Source organism: Ochlerotatus camptorhynchus, unplaced genomic scaffold (assembly GCF_037179485.1).
Source record: "Ochlerotatus camptorhynchus isolate MF236.1 unplaced genomic scaffold, CSIRO-AGI_Acam_v1.1 ptg000007l, whole genome shotgun sequence".
NCBI lineage: Eukaryota > Metazoa > Arthropoda > Insecta > Diptera > Culicidae > Ochlerotatus > Ochlerotatus camptorhynchus.
This window is the reverse complement of record NW_027040499.1, coordinates 3,646,364-3,666,451: the sequence shown is the minus strand read 5'-3', so window position 1 is coordinate 3,666,451 and position 20,088 is coordinate 3,646,364. Positions and strand designations below refer to the sequence as shown.

General features: G+C 39.5%; 2 protein-coding genes and 1 pseudogene across 2 annotated transcripts in view; 1 reads left to right on the top strand and 2 right to left on the bottom strand.

The window, feature by feature from the left end:
- Positions 1–732: 732 nt before the first annotated feature.
- Fibp (acidic fibroblast growth factor intracellular-binding protein) overlaps positions 733–20,088 on the bottom strand; it is a 31,461-nt gene continuing 12,105 nt past the window's right edge. The window contains exon 4 of the mRNA XM_065217584.1: positions 733–1,083. Within this exon, the coding sequence (XP_065073656.1) occupies positions 747–1,083 (337 nt within the window). The 3' untranslated portion in view covers positions 733–746. The remainder of the gene's footprint in view (positions 1,084–20,088) is intronic.
- Positions 14,318–15,377, top strand: LOC135696938 (uncharacterized; annotated as a pseudogene).
- LOC135696933 (uncharacterized) lies at positions 15,476–16,435 on the bottom strand. Its single transcript, XM_065216480.1, has one exon. It carries the CDS (start codon positions 16,433–16,435, stop codon positions 15,476–15,478), a length of 960 nt encoding a protein of 319 aa, XP_065072552.1.

Here is a 20,088-nt window from a genome sequence, read left to right as displayed (position 1 = left end):
CAGCACAACATTTGTCTCCACAACTTTGTCTTAGACACCATTTCGAACTGAATTGACATTTTCGTGTTCAATTTATTGAAAAAAGTCAAAGACGCCATTTTGAAAAAAAAATACAAGATCCAAAATCCACAATTTTTAGCAAAAATGAGATGCATGCAAATCGAAGAAGATCGAGCCAACCATTTATTTTTTGGCTATTTGCCACATGTTTATTTGGCCTGGAGCTGCTCCATATAATCTCAATTGCTGTACCTAGGCAGCAATCTTTTCTCTACTTTGCCATACGTAGCATAAGATGATGGAACAGTTGAAGCTTTTTGCAAACGGTCGTTATTCTTTGTCGTGCAAAACTTGGACAACTTTCGTCGTCGTCGTCCGTTGGTAAGGTTGAATGAAATGAAAACGATGCTCTCGCTCCAGCTTCACCACAACCATCTCTATTTCCAGTTTGCTATTTTTTCGCATTCAAGTGGGTGGTTGGTGGGATGTTTTAAATGAGGAAATGCACATCTGATTTTGCGAGCTTTCCCACAGCCGACTTTCTTTCACTTACAACGAACGGCAGAAAGAATACTGACGCCACACACCGATGGAAATCTCACATATGAGAGATCTAGCGACGTCTAGGCGCATTTAAATGATGGTGTACACAATATATTAAAATATGTTTTTGCTTTCTTTCAATTCTATTCAACTGAATTGTTGGATAAGTATGAAAGGATATTATATTGAATGCCACCCCAACCTTAGTTGTGATACATTTTCAGCACGCAAACGGTAACGACCTGCATGTAGCGATCCCACAGACAGCGGATATCCTGATTGTCCCGGGGTACCTCCAGGTCCAGAACGCTCTGCGTAAGACATTGCATAAACTGGCTGACTTGATCCTTGGGCCAATTGTTCAATTTCCACGGTTCAATCAGACGTTCAGCCAGTTCGAGGAACAGCTGCCGCATCTCCCGGGTCCGGTGGAGGCTGATGGCGATGGTGATGATCGAACGCCAATAGGATCGGAAGTTGGCGTCCACCTCCTGGTAGGTCCGGTCCAGCATGGTCGGTTTCAGCCGGATCGATACCAAACTGTTGATGAGAGAAATTTTGCGAGAATGGATTAATGCAAGCTGTGAGTTTTAATCTCACCACTGTCAGTAGCATGGTGCCACCTTCTCATATGAGCTTGAGCTTGCTTGAGCTTGCTTGAGCTTGCTTGAGCTTGATTGACCGCCCACGGTTGCTACTCTGTTACTGCCAGATCAGCTGTAATTACACAGAGAACCAATAGACGATGCTTGGGACTAGCAATCATCCTCAATGTGTAAAAACTGGTGATCTTAAATTAGGCAATACCAGCGCCGGCCGCGCCCGAACACAGGTCAAGAAAGGAATGGGAAGGATTGTGTTGACATGACACTCGCTTTGATGGAAGCCGAGAACACCTCTGCACTTCCACGAGGAATCACTGGGATGTTGGATAAGAGGGTTGGGTTTGCAGCAGGGTTCGTTTTGGTAAACGATAAGCTGAATTGATGTCCTAACGATCATATAACGCGAAGGAGCTTGGGACTAAACCCACGGTCTTCTGCTCAGTAAGCAAAAACGTTTGCCACTAGGCAGAAGAGCACCTTTTTAATCCCCGAGTTGCTGTTATTACCATGTAGTCATATTAACAAATTAAACGATTGACGAATCTTGAATGTGGATGGGCCTGGGATTAGACTCATGATGTTCTGCTCAGTAAGCAAAAACGGTTGCTCTAAGGCCACCGAGTCCCTCATATCACATAATACCGTTGCTCAAATTTGTGTATCCATTCAAACCCGGAACCAACGACAACAACGAGTTTCGCAAAATACACGATATGTAAGGACCTGGGACCGCGTTTTTCTGCTCAGTAAGCAGGCCACTGTAACCGACGATCTTTCAAATCCGAAAACTAAAAACTACGAAAAAGTACTTAGGCCTTCATTAAGTTCCACTTTCACGCGACGTTCAATGACAGGGTCCTATCCAGGATTACATCTGAAAAATTCAAATCTGGCCAACGCCCACCCTAAACCTGTTTTAATTCACCTGAAAGTACTAACGAATGGAAGACTTTGACTACCCAGCCATGCAATAGTCTCATTCCGTGCCTTATGGCAACTTGATGATTCTATTGCGCTCATCTTCTTGCACCACCCAGGGGAGACTTGGTCCTGTACCCAATGCTTAACTTATCTCCTTTCCACTCAGCTACTCGCAATTTCTTGTGATATAGTGGGCGGAATATTATTATATGAGACAATTCAATGCAGACGTCTTTCCAAATTTGGCAGATCGACAGGTAATCGGTGAGTTACCACGATAGTTGCTATTCAACAACTCGACAACGTCCCATCGTCAACGCCTGCTATGAGAATTTCTCATTGCAGACGCCAACGAAATGACGTCATCGAGTTATCGATCAACTACCCTGGTTATCGCCTGGTACCTTATAGCACGATGCTAGGAGGCGAACCGGAAGAATCGATGAGCTACCTCTCCCCCAAGCATGGTGCCACCTTCTCATATGGGTAAAAAGTAATTCAAATAAATTATGTATGGAGATTATAAAATTGTATCAAATATGTTTTTTGAGAAAGTTTGAACCTAAGACAATAGGGGGCCTTTTATGAACCAATTTTCTGTCAAACGCGAACCAGCGCCTGACCAAAGTCGCTATATTCATAGCCTGGCGAATTGAGAAATCCAACTTAAACTCCTGCGCGCCTGGTGGCAGGAATAAGCACTAACCGACGGTGATAAGTCTGTGACAGCCCTTGACAATTTCATTGATTGTTTGCAAAATTGTTTAATTTCAATGTAATTTCATGCAAATTTCTTGTCAGCATGGATGAACCTTGTACAAAATGCATAAAATTATTTTGTAATGCATTGTTCCTAAATAAAATGCTACTTCAAGACAGTTAAATTACAGAAAACATGTTAAGGTTTGAAATCATCTGCCGATTAAACAGCAGACAAAGTTGGCCAACTAAATCTGCTTAATCGGCTGATTAATACACCGACTGAAATTAATTTTTAAGTGGCAATAGATTTAGTCGGTGGACGAATCGGGTGATCTGGATGATGTTTGTTTATTTGGAAGATATTTTCGAAACAAAGCACGATAAAATTCAGAATTATATACCATTATTACGAGTACTACTTTTTTGCTCGGATCATGTTTTGACTCCCACAGAAACTCGCTAGAATAAATACAAAATAATAGTTTTTTGGTTGAAATTTCAAAAATGTATTCAGTTTGACACATTATTTCGGACTTATCACCGCTGCGATTGCAGCGCCACGGTGGCCGATTGAAACTTGGATTTGTCAATAGAATCTCGGGAACCAATTGAGCTGTCAAAGAGAGGAACCTATCGAGCAAATCACGACCAACAATAGAAAAGAGCACATCAGCTATTGCGAACAAAACTTCGGAAACCCTTTTCTCGTGACTCAACGCTTCGATTGGTCGGGCGCAGCGTTGCCAGATTTACCGATTTATCGGTATTTATACCGATTTCCAAACTAGATACACTCAAAAGATTTTCAAATCTAAATAGATTAAAAGTTACGCTAAATTGCAACTCTCCTGACCGACGCATAGCTTGGTTTAAAGAGAGAGAATACACACTTAGTATAAAAATGGATTATACATCTTAATGCATTTTCTGCTTGTATTCAATCCTAGTATTAGCTTGGTTTGTTTATTTTTAGCTGTCATTAAGCTTTTATGATCATGTTGAGTGAATTGGAAAACAAAATATATATATATATATATATATATATATATATATATATATATATATATATATATATATATTATAAGGATGCATTGAAAACTATTTAAATTCTTTTTCATACATATAGGGGAAACGCTCCTATAGTTGCGTTAAGTTAGAAGCGTTAGGTTCCTATAGTTGTGCATGGAGACACAATACACAACTATAGGAACCTAACGCTTCTAACTTAGCGCAACTATCGGAGCGTTCACCCTATACAATACATTTGATTTTAATATCGCTGCCATCACCAGCTGAGTCAACAAACTTCTGGGCCACTATACAGGAGATAAGAAGGGTTTTTTCCTACAATAATGCCACTTCACTGAGTTTTCATTCGTTGGTAGAGAAGCAGCCTGAAACGGATATTAACTTCATATCGTTTCGAATGACCTGGCAGGAGTTTCAGCTGAGTAGAATGGTGGTACGTTGCACATCGTATTTGTAACCTCTTCAATCGGGATGAAGCAACTAGCGAAGGGATTCTTCGTCTTACACGCCTGTGTCCAACACGTAAAGTCGAACCGTTGAGGGATGGATTTCTGAACCGCTTATCCGTCATCGTCCCTGAAAGCACTGAAAGCAGAATTCTAAACGAGTGACAAACATCAACATTTTGATCCTTCCTGAGGCTCACTTATACCACCGACGTAGTTTTTGAGTTTAACCTTATACGGGAAATCATCGGGAAGGCCTGCTGGGATATGTAGAGCTCAACCAAATGCATTCCTACAAAACGGAATATTTTTTTGTAATTTGTTTTTTATTGCATTTCTAAGTTACTTACAAATGAAAGGTCTCTTATACGACGATTTACTGTGGAAATACTCGGGAAAATAAGCCTAAAAATCCTTGTTCCACCTTCCATTTATCTTTAATATCTTTCTGGAACTTATAGGGATTAGTAATGTTTTTGACGTTTACAGTCCACGTATTCAATCTTAGTATAAAAACGACGGAATGTTTATGCAAAACACAGTTTATTCTGCGGTTATTTTGAAAAAATATTAAATTTTAATCTAACTGTGTTACTATTATTTTTGAGTGTACCGATATACAGATAAGGTTCCTCAGAATACCGATTTTTAAGATTTTATACCGATTTATACGGTTTTTTTTTAAATAATCAAAATTATTATTGCCTGCCCGCAGTGTTCGGAAAATCATTCTCAAATCTCATTCATTGAGCCTCTCTTCGAGAATAAACTCGCGTACGAATGCGGCAAACAAAATTCACGCTTGAGATTCTCATGCATATTCACGCACTCACACTCACAACGCCGAAAAATCATTCCAGCTTTAAACTCATAAAAACCACTCAAACGTCAATTGATATCATGCCTATGCATGTTGTGTTAGTTTTTCAACCCCTGATGCGCAAACAATAGGAATAACAATGAATAACGCCAAAATATAAAGCAATGAATTTTTGAACCTGAAAACTCATCGGTGATTTTTGCGACGTTGAATTTTGCAAGGCAAAACTCATAGGCGCATAAACTCATGCATGAGATTTGAGTTTTTGAGTTTTTCCGAACACTGCCTGCCCGCGAGTTTCGGAGAAAATTTTTGTGAGAGACTTTTATCTTTTTGAATACCTCATATTTGTTGAGCCTTCAAAATTCTAAACAATCATCTCTAAAGTTGCCTTATGCTTGCTACTCTTTCGACTAATGTTTGAATTTCCTCACCGTTTTTGGCTGCCCATCAATCGAGAAATAGTTGATTGCTCTTTCCGGTAATTCCTAGGGAATCGAGAAATATATTTTAAACATTATTTAACTTCCGGAAGTTTTTATTCATTTTTAAACTTCCTGAAGTTTCATCCAACTTTCCCTGGAATTTTCTTCCACCTTACCTTGGAAGCTTCTTCAGCCTTCGCTCGAATGATTCTTTCATCTTCTCCCGCCAGTTTTTTAACTTTCCCGGAGCTTCAAGGATGCTATCAGATTTTTATTGCGGATCCACACTTGCTGCAGGCACATTTAAGAAATTATGAAACTTCAGAAAAGTCCAGACTTTTGTGTAAATTTCGTTAAATTAAAGACAGTTTCATTGACTTCTGTTAAACTTTGAAAACCCGGAAATTTCAGAAAAGTCCAACGAATTCCAGTGAACATTTTGGATACTTCACAAGTCCAAAGAACTTCAGGGAAATTTAATGGTTTTCAGGAACTTTAGTGAAGCTCAGAGAACATCAGGACAGATCAATTAATTTAAATTTCCGAAAACTTTAGCAATGTCCATGTAAATTTAGAAAACGTAAGGGAAGTTACATGAACATTAGGTCATTGTGAGAACATTTTGGCAGTGCAGATAACTTTTAAAAATTAAAAAAAAATCGGGAAGATCAGAGAACTTCAATGCTGATGTTGCAATAAATTCAAGAAAATTGTGAGAGCACTTAAGAGAATTCGTAATCTTACAGAAAGTCCAGAGACCTTCTAAGATGATTAGAGATATTCCGGTAGTCTTATTATATTCAGGGAAGTTTCGAGCGCTTCGAGGATGACCAGAGAACTCCAAAACAGCCCCTAAATTTCAGGAAAATGACAAGAAATTTTAAGGAATTTTGAAGATATATGGAATGTTCCTAAGTGTATTTCAGGAATGTTCCGAAACCTTCAGGGAAATTTCGGAGTCTTCAGGGATGTTTTTTAAATATCAAGAAAATTTTCTGCATCATTAGAACATCCCCAGGAATCTCTTTCTTCCGGAATTATGTCCTTGTTTCTTTCGACTGTTCCATAAGCGCTCTGGCTTCTGACTTTCTTCAGATGTTTCTTCCAATCTACCTTAGGAAGTTTCTGCCAGCGTCTCCAGAAAGTTTATTTCATCTTCTCAAGGAAGTTCAATTAATTCTCCCATAAATTTCTTTCGTCTTCTTCTGGAAGTTTGACCATAAGCCAAAGGTTTTTTTGTTCGACTTCTATTGGAAAGTTTTTCCGAGCTTCTTCTGGCTTTCCCTGGAAATGGCTACTTCTGGAAATTTACTTCCGGTTTCCGAAACTTCCAAGACACGAATTGAGAAATTTGTGGCGAAAATTTAAATAAACTATCGGAAAAAATCGGATGTCATATCCAAAGAAAGCCAGAAATGTGACATCCAATTTTTTTTCCCGATAGTTTATTTAAATTTTCGCCACAAGTTTCTCAATTCGTGTCTTGGAAGTTTCCAAGTTTTTCTCGGAGATTTTTTCAGCTTTTCTCGAACTTCATCCAAAAGAGCTTCTTTCGTCTTTCTCTGGATGTTTTTTAGCTCAATTCAGAAGCTAATTCAAACATTCCCTAGAGTTGTCTTCCGGAATTTTTCGATCATAGTTCAAAAACTAAAATTTTGCTTTAATTAACGGCTTTCTCAGTCTTAAAACACTGCAACGACTACGATGTAATCCGTCCGACATTTCGGCCATAGGTTGTGGCTTTTTTTCGAGGAAATATATTGTTTGTCGTTATTGTCAATATTTTAGTCGTTGTTGTGGCTGATTTTCCATATTTGGGAGGGGGGGCAACCCCAGCGTAGTGGTTAGCATCCATGCCTCTCACGGCAAAGTCACGAGTTCAAATCTCACCCCTGGATAAGTCACGAATGACCCAAGAGTGTTAAAGTGACTATAATAACAAAAAATCCATGTTTTATATAATTGAAAAAAAAAACACTACTTGATCACAATTTTGATCACCACTTGAGGACAACGACAAATTTAACAATTAAATTAAAAAATTAAAGAGAGTTTTAAGACTGAGAAAGCCGTCAAAGAAAGAAGTTTCCCTCAAATCCCAGTCGTCACCATCGTTAAAATTTTCATTTTCAAAAACGGCAAAAATATAAAATTAAATAAATATTAAATACCTATTTTTTAATACCTTTCATACCGAGAAGCTTTAAAACAATCTGGCAACGCTGGTCGGGCGAACGTATAGAAACGCGAGAATTTTTACAACAGGGAATCTATTTTCTTGTATTTTGACAGTTGACTGTGTCGACCATTGAGTTCTGCAAGCAGGATGTCACGAACACTACACTAATAATATAAGTTTACACACACTAGCGTATATTGTCAATAAAAGTGACACTACTAATTTATAAGTAATTTATTATGCCAATTAAGTAGTAACTGTTAGCTGCAGTTAGCAGAAACTCATCGTTGTTAAAATAATTTACTCATTAATGAGTGAAGCCACCTTTATTATAAATGGGTTAACTTTTACTCATAAAAGGGTATTTGACTGTTACCTTGCAAGCGTAGGGTTTGTTTTCGTTTTGTTGTTTATTTTTACTTTAGAATGACAGTTCTTACAGCAAACAAAAAATTTCTCACAGCTAACAAAAAATTTCATCTCACTAACACACGCAAATCGCACCAATACGAACCCGCCTGGAGAGGACTATATGTCGCCGACTGGGATTGAACCGAGGGGGGCGACACATCTAAATCTCAATTTTAGATGCTCAACAAATTTCACACTAGCGAATCAAACTTCGAAAAATCTTCTTTGATTTCTCGCATCTATTTGCATCGCGCATCATCTTTTTGCAGGAAATCTTCAAAATCGTCAACAATCTTCTTCATATCTATTCAGCGTGCGCGCAGCTAACCACAGCAAAACACAATTTTTTCTGCATCGTAGATAGAGTCGCCCCCCTCGGATTGAACCCAGGCCTGCTGGGTACCTAACTTTAGATTGGCCCCACCTTTAGAAAATGAGCACCAATCATGTTAGGCAGTCCGAATGACCGAAGTAACAAAAATGTACCCATCATTTCAAATTGTACATTGGACAATTTTTGACCTATGATTATCTTAAATAAATGAAAGTAAATTTGTATGGATGTTTTTGTATCACATACAATGATAGAAGAGCAATAGTTTGTATCGCTTAACTCGATTTGTTTACATTTGTTACATTGGTCTATTTGAGAAGTGACGCGAGAAATAATTTTTTCACGGTCATTTGCATTTCACGGATTTCTGCATATAAAATAAATCGTCGATACTTTTTTTACTAGCGACATCTGGTGCGAAAATCAGCCATGCTGTTAATCTATTGAGATTTATTTTTTTCTGTCTGTTCATCAATCTGTCAGTTTCAGCAAGAGTATCTGGCATGCTTGGTAAATACCTACTTCTATTTTGTTTTCGCCAATGTTTCGTTTTTTTTTAAACCTATCGCAGGGACTTAACTCTTCGTCTGTGTCAGAAATAACTTACGTTGTCTATACCCTGGAATTACCGTACCTTAAAGAAATTTTAACGAATATTTTAAACTTCAAATGTTTTGCAAGTTAAAATTATCAAACTTTTTATTTTTCTATATCCATGAACGGGGATATTTCCATAGAGGTAACTCTAAGACCAGAAGGTCCCGAAGAAACGAGCTCAGCACAAGGTTTTTTTAAACTATGGATAGTGTATTACATAATGTATACACTAGATGGCACTTATTTAAAAAAATAATCAAGTTGTACTTTCTTATATGTACAGATCCTGCTCATATGGAAGCTTCTTGTCTTCGTAGAAGTGCTGAAATCTTCGTAAAAGTCCAGGGTATCCAGAGTTATATTGCATCACTTTCAAAAGGCTGTAACTGATTAAATCTCACCCAAAAGGACTGGGTTCAATCCCAGTTGGCGACGTCGGGATTTTCAGAGGCATCAAATCTCTGATCACGAGAAGTAAAGCCGTTGGTCCCCGGTCTATGAGTTGATGGGTCGATAAGTAAGGTCCAGGAGTAGGAGCTGCCTTCCTGGCGTCGGTAGCATTGGTACTCAGTACGGAAAACAAATCAAGGAAAAACAGCTGTGAAGATTTTGCCCTTTGGGTTAATTTTAATGAAATTTTGGGTGAGATGGCCTAAGCGTGTATTGTTTACACTGCGTGAGTATCATTTTGAAATTTCTAGTAGTTTGAAAATGGAGACGAAGGAACTGCGCGTGGTGAGAACATTTTGCACACTCACCTCAACAACCCACGTCTTTTGCACCGAGCCATCGGAAAGATGTCGGGAATCCAACAATCTACTGTTTCTCGTGTCATAAAACGTTTCGGAGAACGTTTAACTATCGATCGGAAGCAAGTGAGTGCAAGAAAAAGTGTTCCGTACTGCGTTGAAGATCACAAGCGAGTGGTTGCTGGCTTCAAACGCGAACCCAAATATTCCGCTCGGGATTGTCGCAAAAGAACTGCACCTGACAAAAAGTTTCGTACAGAAAGCCAAGAAACGAGCAGGACTATTTTCATTCAAGGTTCAGACAGCACCAAACTGCAATGAACAACCGAATAGGAAAGTTAGAAACACAAATGTTGACAAACCACACTGCTGCACACATGGATGATGAAACATACGTAAAAGCTGACTTTAAACAAATTCCGGGAAACCAGTATGTGACTGCAAAAGACAACTTCGATGTTTCAGAGTCCCTCAGGAAACTGGCGATTTGTTCTTGCGGAAAATGGAGCAAGCCTTTCGTGGCAACTCCAACCGTAAATGGCCAAGTCTACATGAAAGAGTGCCTGAAGAAACGACTGCTTCCGTTTCTCAAATCACACAACGTTCCAACAATGTTTGGGTCGGTTTAACCTACTCCAAGGACGTTCTGGAGTGGTGCAAGACAAATGGGGTCAATTTCGTGCTGAGGGATCTCAATCCTTCAAATACACCGAAGTTGTGGCCGATCGAAAGATACTGGGCTATAATGAAGCACGAACCCCGTAAGCATCCTAAAGTTGTCACTACGGAGCAGGAAATGCTGAAATCATGGTTGAAAGCCGAAAAAAAAAATCGATTCAACCTTTGTACAAAACCTTATGGGTGGAATTGGTGGATTTGGTGATGAAATTGAGTGTATTAAAGATACGTAAACCATGCTTATAAATAGTATTACATTCCCTCAAATTTTCATCACAATCGGTTGAGAGACTTATTTTTGGAGAGTACTTCTAAGAGATGTAATTTAACTGTGGGCATCCTTTAGAAGTTCTGGAAACTTTATTGATGTGCAGCATATGTCATAGCAGTGCAGCAAGTTTTGTAAAAGCTCAGTGAGCTTTATAAATGTTCAAAGAACTTCGTAGAACCTCAAAAAAGTTCGTAGAAGAGCAGAAAATGTTATAGATCTTCATGAAATTTCGTTGTAGTTCAGAGAACTTTGTATGACTTATATAAAATTTGTATGAATTTGACAATCTTAAGAGAAATTTAGAAGATTTAGAAAAAGTCAGGAAATTCGGCCTCAAAACTTGATAACTTCGAAAAAATACAACTCAAAAACAAAAAAACAAAAAACAAATCGCTGATTTTTTCGAATTATATACCGCAGGCATCGGTTGATGAACACCTGCAGCTTCTGTGTGATCTCCGCTGATACGCACCATGTTTCGCTAGCGTACAGCAGTACAGATTTCACGTTAGAGTTGAAAATTCGGATCTTCGTGCGGAGACTAATCTGATTTGACTTCCAGATGTTTCGTAAACTCGCAAAAGCAGCCCTTGCCTTCTTGATCCGTGCACCTATGTCACTCTTGGTTCCGCCGTCCGACGCTATCTGGCTGCCAAGATATTGGAAACTTTCAACCTTCTCCACTTCCTGACCAGCTACCGTAAAATTGGATGGATTTCCCGTGTTGATATCCAACGATTTAGTCTTGCTGACGTTGATGTTGAGACCTGCCGCTGAGGAGCGTTCGGCGAGATCGTCGAGCTTACTCTGCATGTCAGAACGCCGTTGTGATACTAAAGCAACGTCATCCGCCAAATCTAGGTCGTTTAGATGCTCCATTGTAATAGGCTGCCAGAGCAACCCACGGTTCGGCACACGGTCGATCGCACCAACCATTATCTCGTCGATTACGATGAGGAACAGTAGCGGTGATAGAATACATCCTTGCCTCACTCCAGCGACTACCCGAATAGGGTCAGATAGGGCTCCGTTGTGCAGCACCCTGCACGTGAAAGCCTCATACTGAGCTTCGATGAGGTTGACGATTTTATCCGGAACTCCCTTGCGCCTTAGGGCGCCCCACAGGTTTTCGTGGTTGAGTCGGTCGAAAGCTTTTTCGTAGTCAATGAAAACCAAGTAAAGGGACTCTTGGAATTCGTTGACCTGCTCCAAGATTATGCGGAGCGAGACAAGGTGGTCTATACAAGGTGTGGAATTGTAGGCCTGAATGTATTGGTGCACTTCGTTTTTCACTCGGCTTTCATTGCGCTTCGCACGATTCGTTTCTTTCGTTCACTAAATCACCCTTGTAGTGACGTCATAGCGTTTGTTTCGATCGGCGCTTGCATAGGAAAATTAATATGGATTACCGAATGTATGTATGTTACCAAAATTTATGAATTGTCTGTCGCTAAATGTTGAGATAATTTATTGATTATTGAATTATCACACTGTATACCATGAAAAAGTAGTCTGTTTGTGAGTTTTTGCCTGTTTTCAAGTAAGGAGTTATCATAAAATAAAAATTACCAGCTAATATTTCGCGGCGACTTTACAAAAGAATACAATCAAGCAAAATCATCATGCAAAAATAGCTAGGATTTGTTTTACTTCTTATTTCGCAAATTTTCTTTCGAGTGTTATGACGTCGTCACCATCGTCTCCCGCAAAGTTTACATTTTTCCCTCTACCAACATATACGTCAGGGCTAGATCTCCACACCTTGTATAGACCAGGTTGATATGTCTCGAGGACGAGTAAATATAGGGTAGATGGGGGCAATATGATCTCTCAAAGAAAAGCACATCATAAAACATGAAAAACATTCTTAAATGCATGATAGTTGTGTAGTAATATTTAACCACTGAGAACCACTGTCGATCCATATCAATCCACACCATATGGTGCACCAAACATCAACAACCAGTCATAAAGGCCATCGGCCTCAAAAATGCATAATAACCTAAATTAGGAAATTATTCAATTTCAACCATATGTGACACTGCAATACCACACACCGATAAGCGCTATTTTCCTTCTCCTCTTTTCGCCCCGCGTGTGGCCGTACCGACGAGCATTCGAACGGGTGGCGTCAAATTAATCATTTTGTTCGACCATTTTCCACAGAGATGGCGCTGTTCCGCTGGTAGGAAGTGATAAAAATCCCCATATAGAAGTTGAGATAAGTGGGAATAATTCTCTTTCGGTGCATATTCAGGTAAAAAAAAGTGAACGACAACCTAAAGAAATTAATCAGGGACTTTGTAGTTCAGTTTTTGTCCCGGAAATTATTATTAAACAAACTACAATTAAATAAAAATGATTTTTCCCCATACAGTTTTACCTGATTTACTACCTGTTCCCAGAGAGCCAAAAAATTCAAATTTGAGAGAGAAAATTTGCTCTCACGACCTCAATCTCTCAACATGCCATGTATTTTGTTGACACTCGATTTGTGATTTCCCTTTCACAGATTACAAAATAGAGTACCTGACACTACAACACATGTCTGGTACCTCTATATATGCATTTGCTTTAACATTTAAAGTCCCTCCTTTTTTACATATTCTGCGCAAAAGATACTTTATGCTCCGCCCCATACATAAAATTCGGCGGGAAATTCTGTGAGGGGTGAGCTATTTTGTGTGCAGAATGTGTAAAAAAGGAGGGACTTCGAATAATAATCTAAATGCATGTATAGAGGTACCAGACATGTTTTGCACTGCTGTCCTCTGTGAACAATTATAGGAAAACAGATTGTGTATAGTTTCCGATAGATGTCTCCGCAAACAACAGCAGTGACATCTGATGGAACATGAATGCAGAAGCTTGGCAAAATGATTAATTGCACAACTCAACAGATCGAATAGTCCACCAAAATTCTGACACAGCATTCAAGAACCTTTTTGCCGATAGTCACTCCAGATGTCTTGCTTACTCATATACAAAGCATAGGTTAAGACCAAACTGTAAAAACATATATAAATGAATGATTCTTTTTAATAAATGACAATCTTTGGCTGAGAGCTATTGTGGTTCCCGAGAAATTCTAGCAAAAGCTTGATTTGCTCAGCTATCACTCTTTTGTGCGCAAGGGTATGTGACTGATAGTTGACTCGAACGAAATCTTATATTGCTTCAAAAATTGTCTTTAAATATTGACGTTACCCTTCTTAAAGCTTCAACTCGTTATTACCTATATGTATTTCGGGCCAGTGAATCATAATTTCACATAAAACAGTTGCAAATCAACAAATAAAAAAAATTACTTGCAATCGTACATAGTCAACAACCCATCAGTTACCCTTCACCAAACAAAACAAAACAAACTGTCAACTCATTTTTCCTAGCGGCTTAATTTGATTTTTGCTGTGCCCGTTCGACGTCGGCTTTGAATCGCAGGTAAAATATTTTTCGTATCAATTCAAATGAAATGCATTTCATAATAAGTGTTTCTTTTTCAGATGTGCCATCATGCATATGTCTCCAACTTTTGTAGGACTGGAGGGACGGGAGGTTGACTACGAGGTAGAATTTCTGGAGGAGGAAGCAGAAGCAGGACCATCAAATGTGCAGCAGGCAAAACGATCGTTCCAGGATACACTGGATTCTGCTTCGCCCGGAAGCCCTGGAAGTGAAAGTTAACAAGCGGAGCCAAAACAAATATTTCGATTCCCAGCCAGCAACTGTATTCATCAGAAACTTCAAGGGCCACAAAAAAGGTCCTTCTGTGGGAAAAGTGCAAGTGAACTGTGAATCAGCTGAGGAGGTAATGCAAACTGTATGGGATTACTGTGAAAAGTTCATTCGCAGAGAGGCCGTGTTTGAATCACTCGCTGGTGGAGATGCTGATCAATTTACCGTGCACTGGAATGATGATTTGAACCCAGAAGTCGGCGATATGGATAAGTTCATCTCCTTCCAAGATAAAGCCTCGAAACGCACGTTTAAACCATTACAGTTGCTAGAAAAGCCAGACAAAATGCAGAAATTTCTGAACAGAGATATTAACGTGTTTGTGCACATTTATTCGGAGTCGGTGACCTCAGCCGCTATGTACGAAACACTGCGAGTGCAGCTGATAAAACCGGAGGAGCGTGACCGAGCAGGAGCAGCATCCAACCAGGCAAACAGTAATTTGTCCACTGAGTTGAAGGAACTCTACAAGCTATCCTACATTTCATCGGACATCAACTGGTATGTATGGGCTTCGTACTTACTGACCAAAGACGCGCTTGAACGAGAGGAATTGAAGTTGCGAGGACCTCCCCAACATCTGATACATTTGTTCCAGACGGTTCCCTTATGCTCTTAAAACGTGCTGAATCACACTCGTCAGGATGTATGCATTGCCCAAAATGTTAATTCAGGGTATAAACAATTGTTGGATGGCCTGCAAGCAGATTTGGACCAGCTTATGACATATGCTAAGGCGATGCAATTGCGCTTGACCGCATTGCAAACGATGCAGGCAACTAACACTTCATTGCTAGCAGATGTGTCTGGCAGTATTGCTGTATCTGAAGATAGCTTTGGGCAGAAACTCGCCGAGGAAGTGACCGACTGCTTGGATGTCGACCATCAATAACGATTTGCTGATCCTGATTCCGAACGATTCCATACGCATTCGGGACAACCAACTGATTGAAGCTGTTGCTTATTGAACATCTCTTTGTTTTGAGTTTATGAAATAAAAAAAGGTGAACAACATTTGATTTATTGTTTATTAATCCTTATTACGTACATATTTGAATGTATTTAACGTCGCAGAAATGGTTGTTGTGAGATCCGAAGAGCTATTTTCTACGTAGACACGTTGTAGTTTTTTCTTGCAGTATCCAAAAATATACTCGATTGGATTGAAAAACGGTGTATACGGAGGCAAAAAGATAACATGGATTCCCAATGACCGGAGGTACTCAACTATTCGTCGATGGCAGTGAATTCTAGCCCCATCCAAGATCCAGACCGAATTAACTCCAGGGTGTCGATAAACTTCTCCACTGTTGGCAAAGCTACGACAACATTCAAAGAACTTTGCCCTCGTGAAAGTTCCTTCCGTCAAGTACGTGTTCTTCATTCCTGTCTGGCCCAAGAAGCAGAGTAAGGATACTCTGGCTTTGCGGTTGAATTCACCCCTGTAAATCAATTTTTCGCCGACCTTGGCGTAGCCTCGATTCCGCAACATACCTCTGTTGTCGATCGATACTTCGTCCAAAAAGATAAGGTGATGTAGGTCCCAGTTTATTGCAGCCAGCTCATTGACGAAATGACAAATCTGAGATTCTTGAACCTGGATCGCCCGACGCTCTAGAACTTTCCACGTATATCCTTGCTCGTGTAGTATTCTGGAAACAGAGGACGTACTGATGGAGCAGTTGAAAGTTTTCTCAAAACTATCCCTGGCCTCATCTAAGAATAATGTCGGATTTTTTTTAAACTGTTCGATTAACCACCGTCGTTTCTCTGCTCCAAACTGCAAGGACACTTTTCTTCTCTCTTTGCGAGCCACCAATCCACTTTCGCGATAACGTTTTATCCAGCTGCTAATTGTAGTGTGATGCTTCCCGTACATTTTTGCCAATTGCGATTTGGACAAGCCCAGGAAATAGAACCCGTACAGCACGTGATACTTCGTATTGGTTGATGCATGTCGGCCAAGTACCTCTTCTTTAATTCGATACATTTTGTCGATGTTATGGAAAGTATGGATTTGGAAACTGTTATGAATAGAACAAACTCGGAAAATTTGCTGTTCGATACGGATTTTTTTGACGTTTGTTTGTTTACATATTCATCAAGATAGCTGGCGCACAACCCGGCGGGCAACTGATCGGCGCATAAGTTGTTGGGCATTATGTGGATTTTTCTTAAGAATCACAATAACTCTGATGGTCTTTCGGTCCGAACAGTAGATTACTTTTCGAAGCCCTCAATAGTACGGTTACCGATCTGAACTAAAAGAAAGCCTTCTCCGAAACAAAGTACATACAACAATCAATACGAAACTAACGATTTTAAATTGGCTCACTACTTGACTAGCCTATTGGTCCCAAGCAAACGATTAACGTACCCCATTCTAGTCGAAATTCTACTACTACACAATGTTTGTTTTGATTCGCTATGAAAGCTTGACAGATAAAATGAGGGGTTAGTGGATTTTCCTATGTTTCGAGGGGTGAATCGATTAGCTTGGGACCGAAGAGAGTACCAGAGCTGACCCAAAAAGTTGAGCACGTTATTTCGGGACCTTCTAGTCTTAGAGTTACCTCTATGGTACATATACGGCACTCAACACAGTTGTGATCAACTAATGCTTTGGAATATGTTTGATATTATACTGTATACAAAATATGGATGAAATATAATAGACTCATTAAATTCATATGTTTGAAAAATGTTCTTTTTTGCTCTGATCAAAAACCATACGGGGCATGACGGGCCACCACACGGGGCAATATGAGCACTAGACTGCCAGCGAAAATGGTAATTTTTAATTTCGCTAACAAACCATACACAAAATGTTTATTGCCTCGAAAAAAGACCCTATGGAAAATTTGAGCTCAATCGGACATGATTTAGGGGTGGCGCAAACGCGTCAAAGTTTGACTTTTTTCACTCTCAAAAATCTCATGAAATTTCGGAAATCAAAAAAAATTTTTGATGCCAAATGTCTTAAAAATGCATGAAACGTCGAGATTTGGTGTTATCTCGAAAATTTTATTTTTTTTCAAAAATCGACTTTCTGGAACTTTGAATTTTTTTTCATGAGTTCTATATGGAATATAGAAGATTGATGAGTCGGCTTCTAAAACTGTTCACAATTGTCTCCAACCTGCTTATATATCGAATTAAATCACCATTTAGGATCTAAGGGCCTGTTCATAAACTACGTAGACAGTTTTTTTTTGGGATTCTTGACCCCCCTCCCCCTGCGTAGACAATTGTCCATACAAAAAATTTAAAATTTGTATGGGCCGTGGATAATTCTCGACCCCCACCCCCCCTAAACTGTCTACGTAGTTTATGAACAGCCCCTAATACGAAATAATTCACTAGGGTGTTCCAAATATTCTTCATTAGAGTGGTCCAAAAATCAAAATAGGTATGTAAAAACCATTACTTTTTACCAAGGGAGATTTTCGAGAGTGAAAAAAGTCAATCTTTGACGCGTTTGCACCACCCCTAAATCATGTCCGATTGAGCTCAAATTTTGCATAGGGTCATTTTTCGATGCAATAAACATTTTGTGTATGGTTTGTTAGCGAAATTTGATGGTCAAATTTTTCCCATACATTCATTGGCAGTCTAATGAGCACCCTAGTAAAAATTAACGATTTGGCTAGTTTTCGCTTGAAAACAGCGTTAGAAATCACGTAAAATAGAAATATACTTACTGTTAAATAAACGTGATTCTAATTCATTGATGTAATTTGTTTCATAAAATCAAACAAATTAAAGAAGGTAACATGACGGCTATCGTAACACGACAGCAGTTTTCCCGTTAATCGTAGCAGGAACACATGATTTCTGTGCAGTTATGTACCCAAGAATGGCAACGATGACATAGATTCCATCCATCTCCGTCAGTGGATGAACTAACCTGAGCCCTACAATAGAAACACAGAGTGTCCTGTGGAAGATTATCTATGTCTTTCTTTCTTGCTCGTTTTCCTCCTTTTTCGGTTTGGGTCTTAGAGTTTCGCTTCAGCTTCTTGATCTGCTTGATGTCCTTGTTAGCCTGAAACGTTTTGAGAACATCTCTATGCGGACTCGATGTGATGATAGACGATTTTTCCGTTTTTCTGTTTGACGCAGCCTTCCTTCGATTCGATTTTGGTAACGATCGTAGCACGAGCGGTGACACGTTGAAGCCACTGATCGGTGTCGAGCTAATTGAAACCATCGCTGGTAACGGCTGTGAATCAACCGTTCTACAAAGCGACTTCAACGGCACTGGTTGTGGGTTGGAAGATGAGCTAAGTGTTTCGTATTGTAAAGCGTTGTTGTTGTTGTTGTTCTTTATAAGCGACCGTTTAACCATTTGGTCATTCGGGTTGTTTTTGATAAATTACAGTTTAAAGCTTAAAAATTAGTATTTGAATTTAACACTTCTTAACCTATTTCCGGTTCCCTTCTTGGATCTGGTCATGGTCGGGTCTTCCTTAATTAAATGTTGAGGACTGCTACAGATTTGGCAGCTTTGAGTACTGCTTTCTTCCATTGTTATCTTAGTATGTTGATGATACCGATGATTAGTGAGATAAGTGATAAGTGAGAGCTTCCAGTTGTGGTCTTCTAGGTATCCCGTGTGGACTTCTTGATTCTCGATTATGGTGACGTCCTGGTCACCGTTTTGGGTGGTATCTTTGCTGTCTGCGTTTCCCATTGTATGCGTGCTGGATGTATGGTTGTACTGTAGTTGAACCGTGGATGATTTTTTTTTTTTTGTAATTACTTTATTTGTACAGGCTCAATCGAATAAACTTTACAGAGCCGAGTTATCCTTTGCGTTATACATTGTTACTGTCTTATATTTAAAGTTAAAGGAACTGGACCGAGTACTCGCGGTCGTTTCGAGGTTAGTGGAGATTTACAATTTTTTGGATGGGAAAAGGGAAGAAGGAGGTTTTAAATGTGGTTTACGATATAACTATTTAATTAATCCTAAAGCATGAAATTATTTCTATTCATCTTGAAAACAAACATTGAAAAAAAAAAAAAAAAAAACCCCAGACGTACAAAACACAAACTAAACACAAGGTTAAGCAAACTTACAATCTAAGGTTAATATCCTTAAAGTAAACATATATGAGTTTCATAAACTCCAGATCGCGTCTAGCCAAAATATCCCGAACTGGAACATTAGGTTGTCTACCTCGAGCCCGAAGGGAATCATAAAAATGTGATCTGACTCCACGATACTCCGCACAAGACCAAAGGATGTGATCAGCGTCCTGGTAACCTTGTCCACATTCACAGAGATTGCTGTCTCCCAACCCCACACGGAACAAGTGAGCGTTTAGACAATAGTGATTGGACATGAGACGAGACATCACGCGTATGAAGTCTCGACTCAAGTCCAACCCTTTGAACCATGCAAACTTCGACACCTTAGGGATAATTGAATGTAGCCATCGTCCCAAGCTCCCTTCATTCCATTGATGTTGCCAGCTAACGAGCGACTGCTGACGATAAATAGAGAAAAATTCACTATAGGCGATCTGTCGATCATAAATGTCGCCTTCCATAGCGCCCACCTTCGCAAGTGAATCCGCCTTCTCATTGCCCAAAATTGAGCAATGCGAAGGGACCCACGCGAAGGTGATGATGAAAGAG

Bases quoted from the DNA above. Each gene is read 5' to 3' on its own strand.
- LOC135696933 (XM_065216480.1), bottom strand. From the start codon at position 16,435: ATGTATCGAATTAAAGAAGAGGTACTTGGCCGACATGCATCAACCAAT.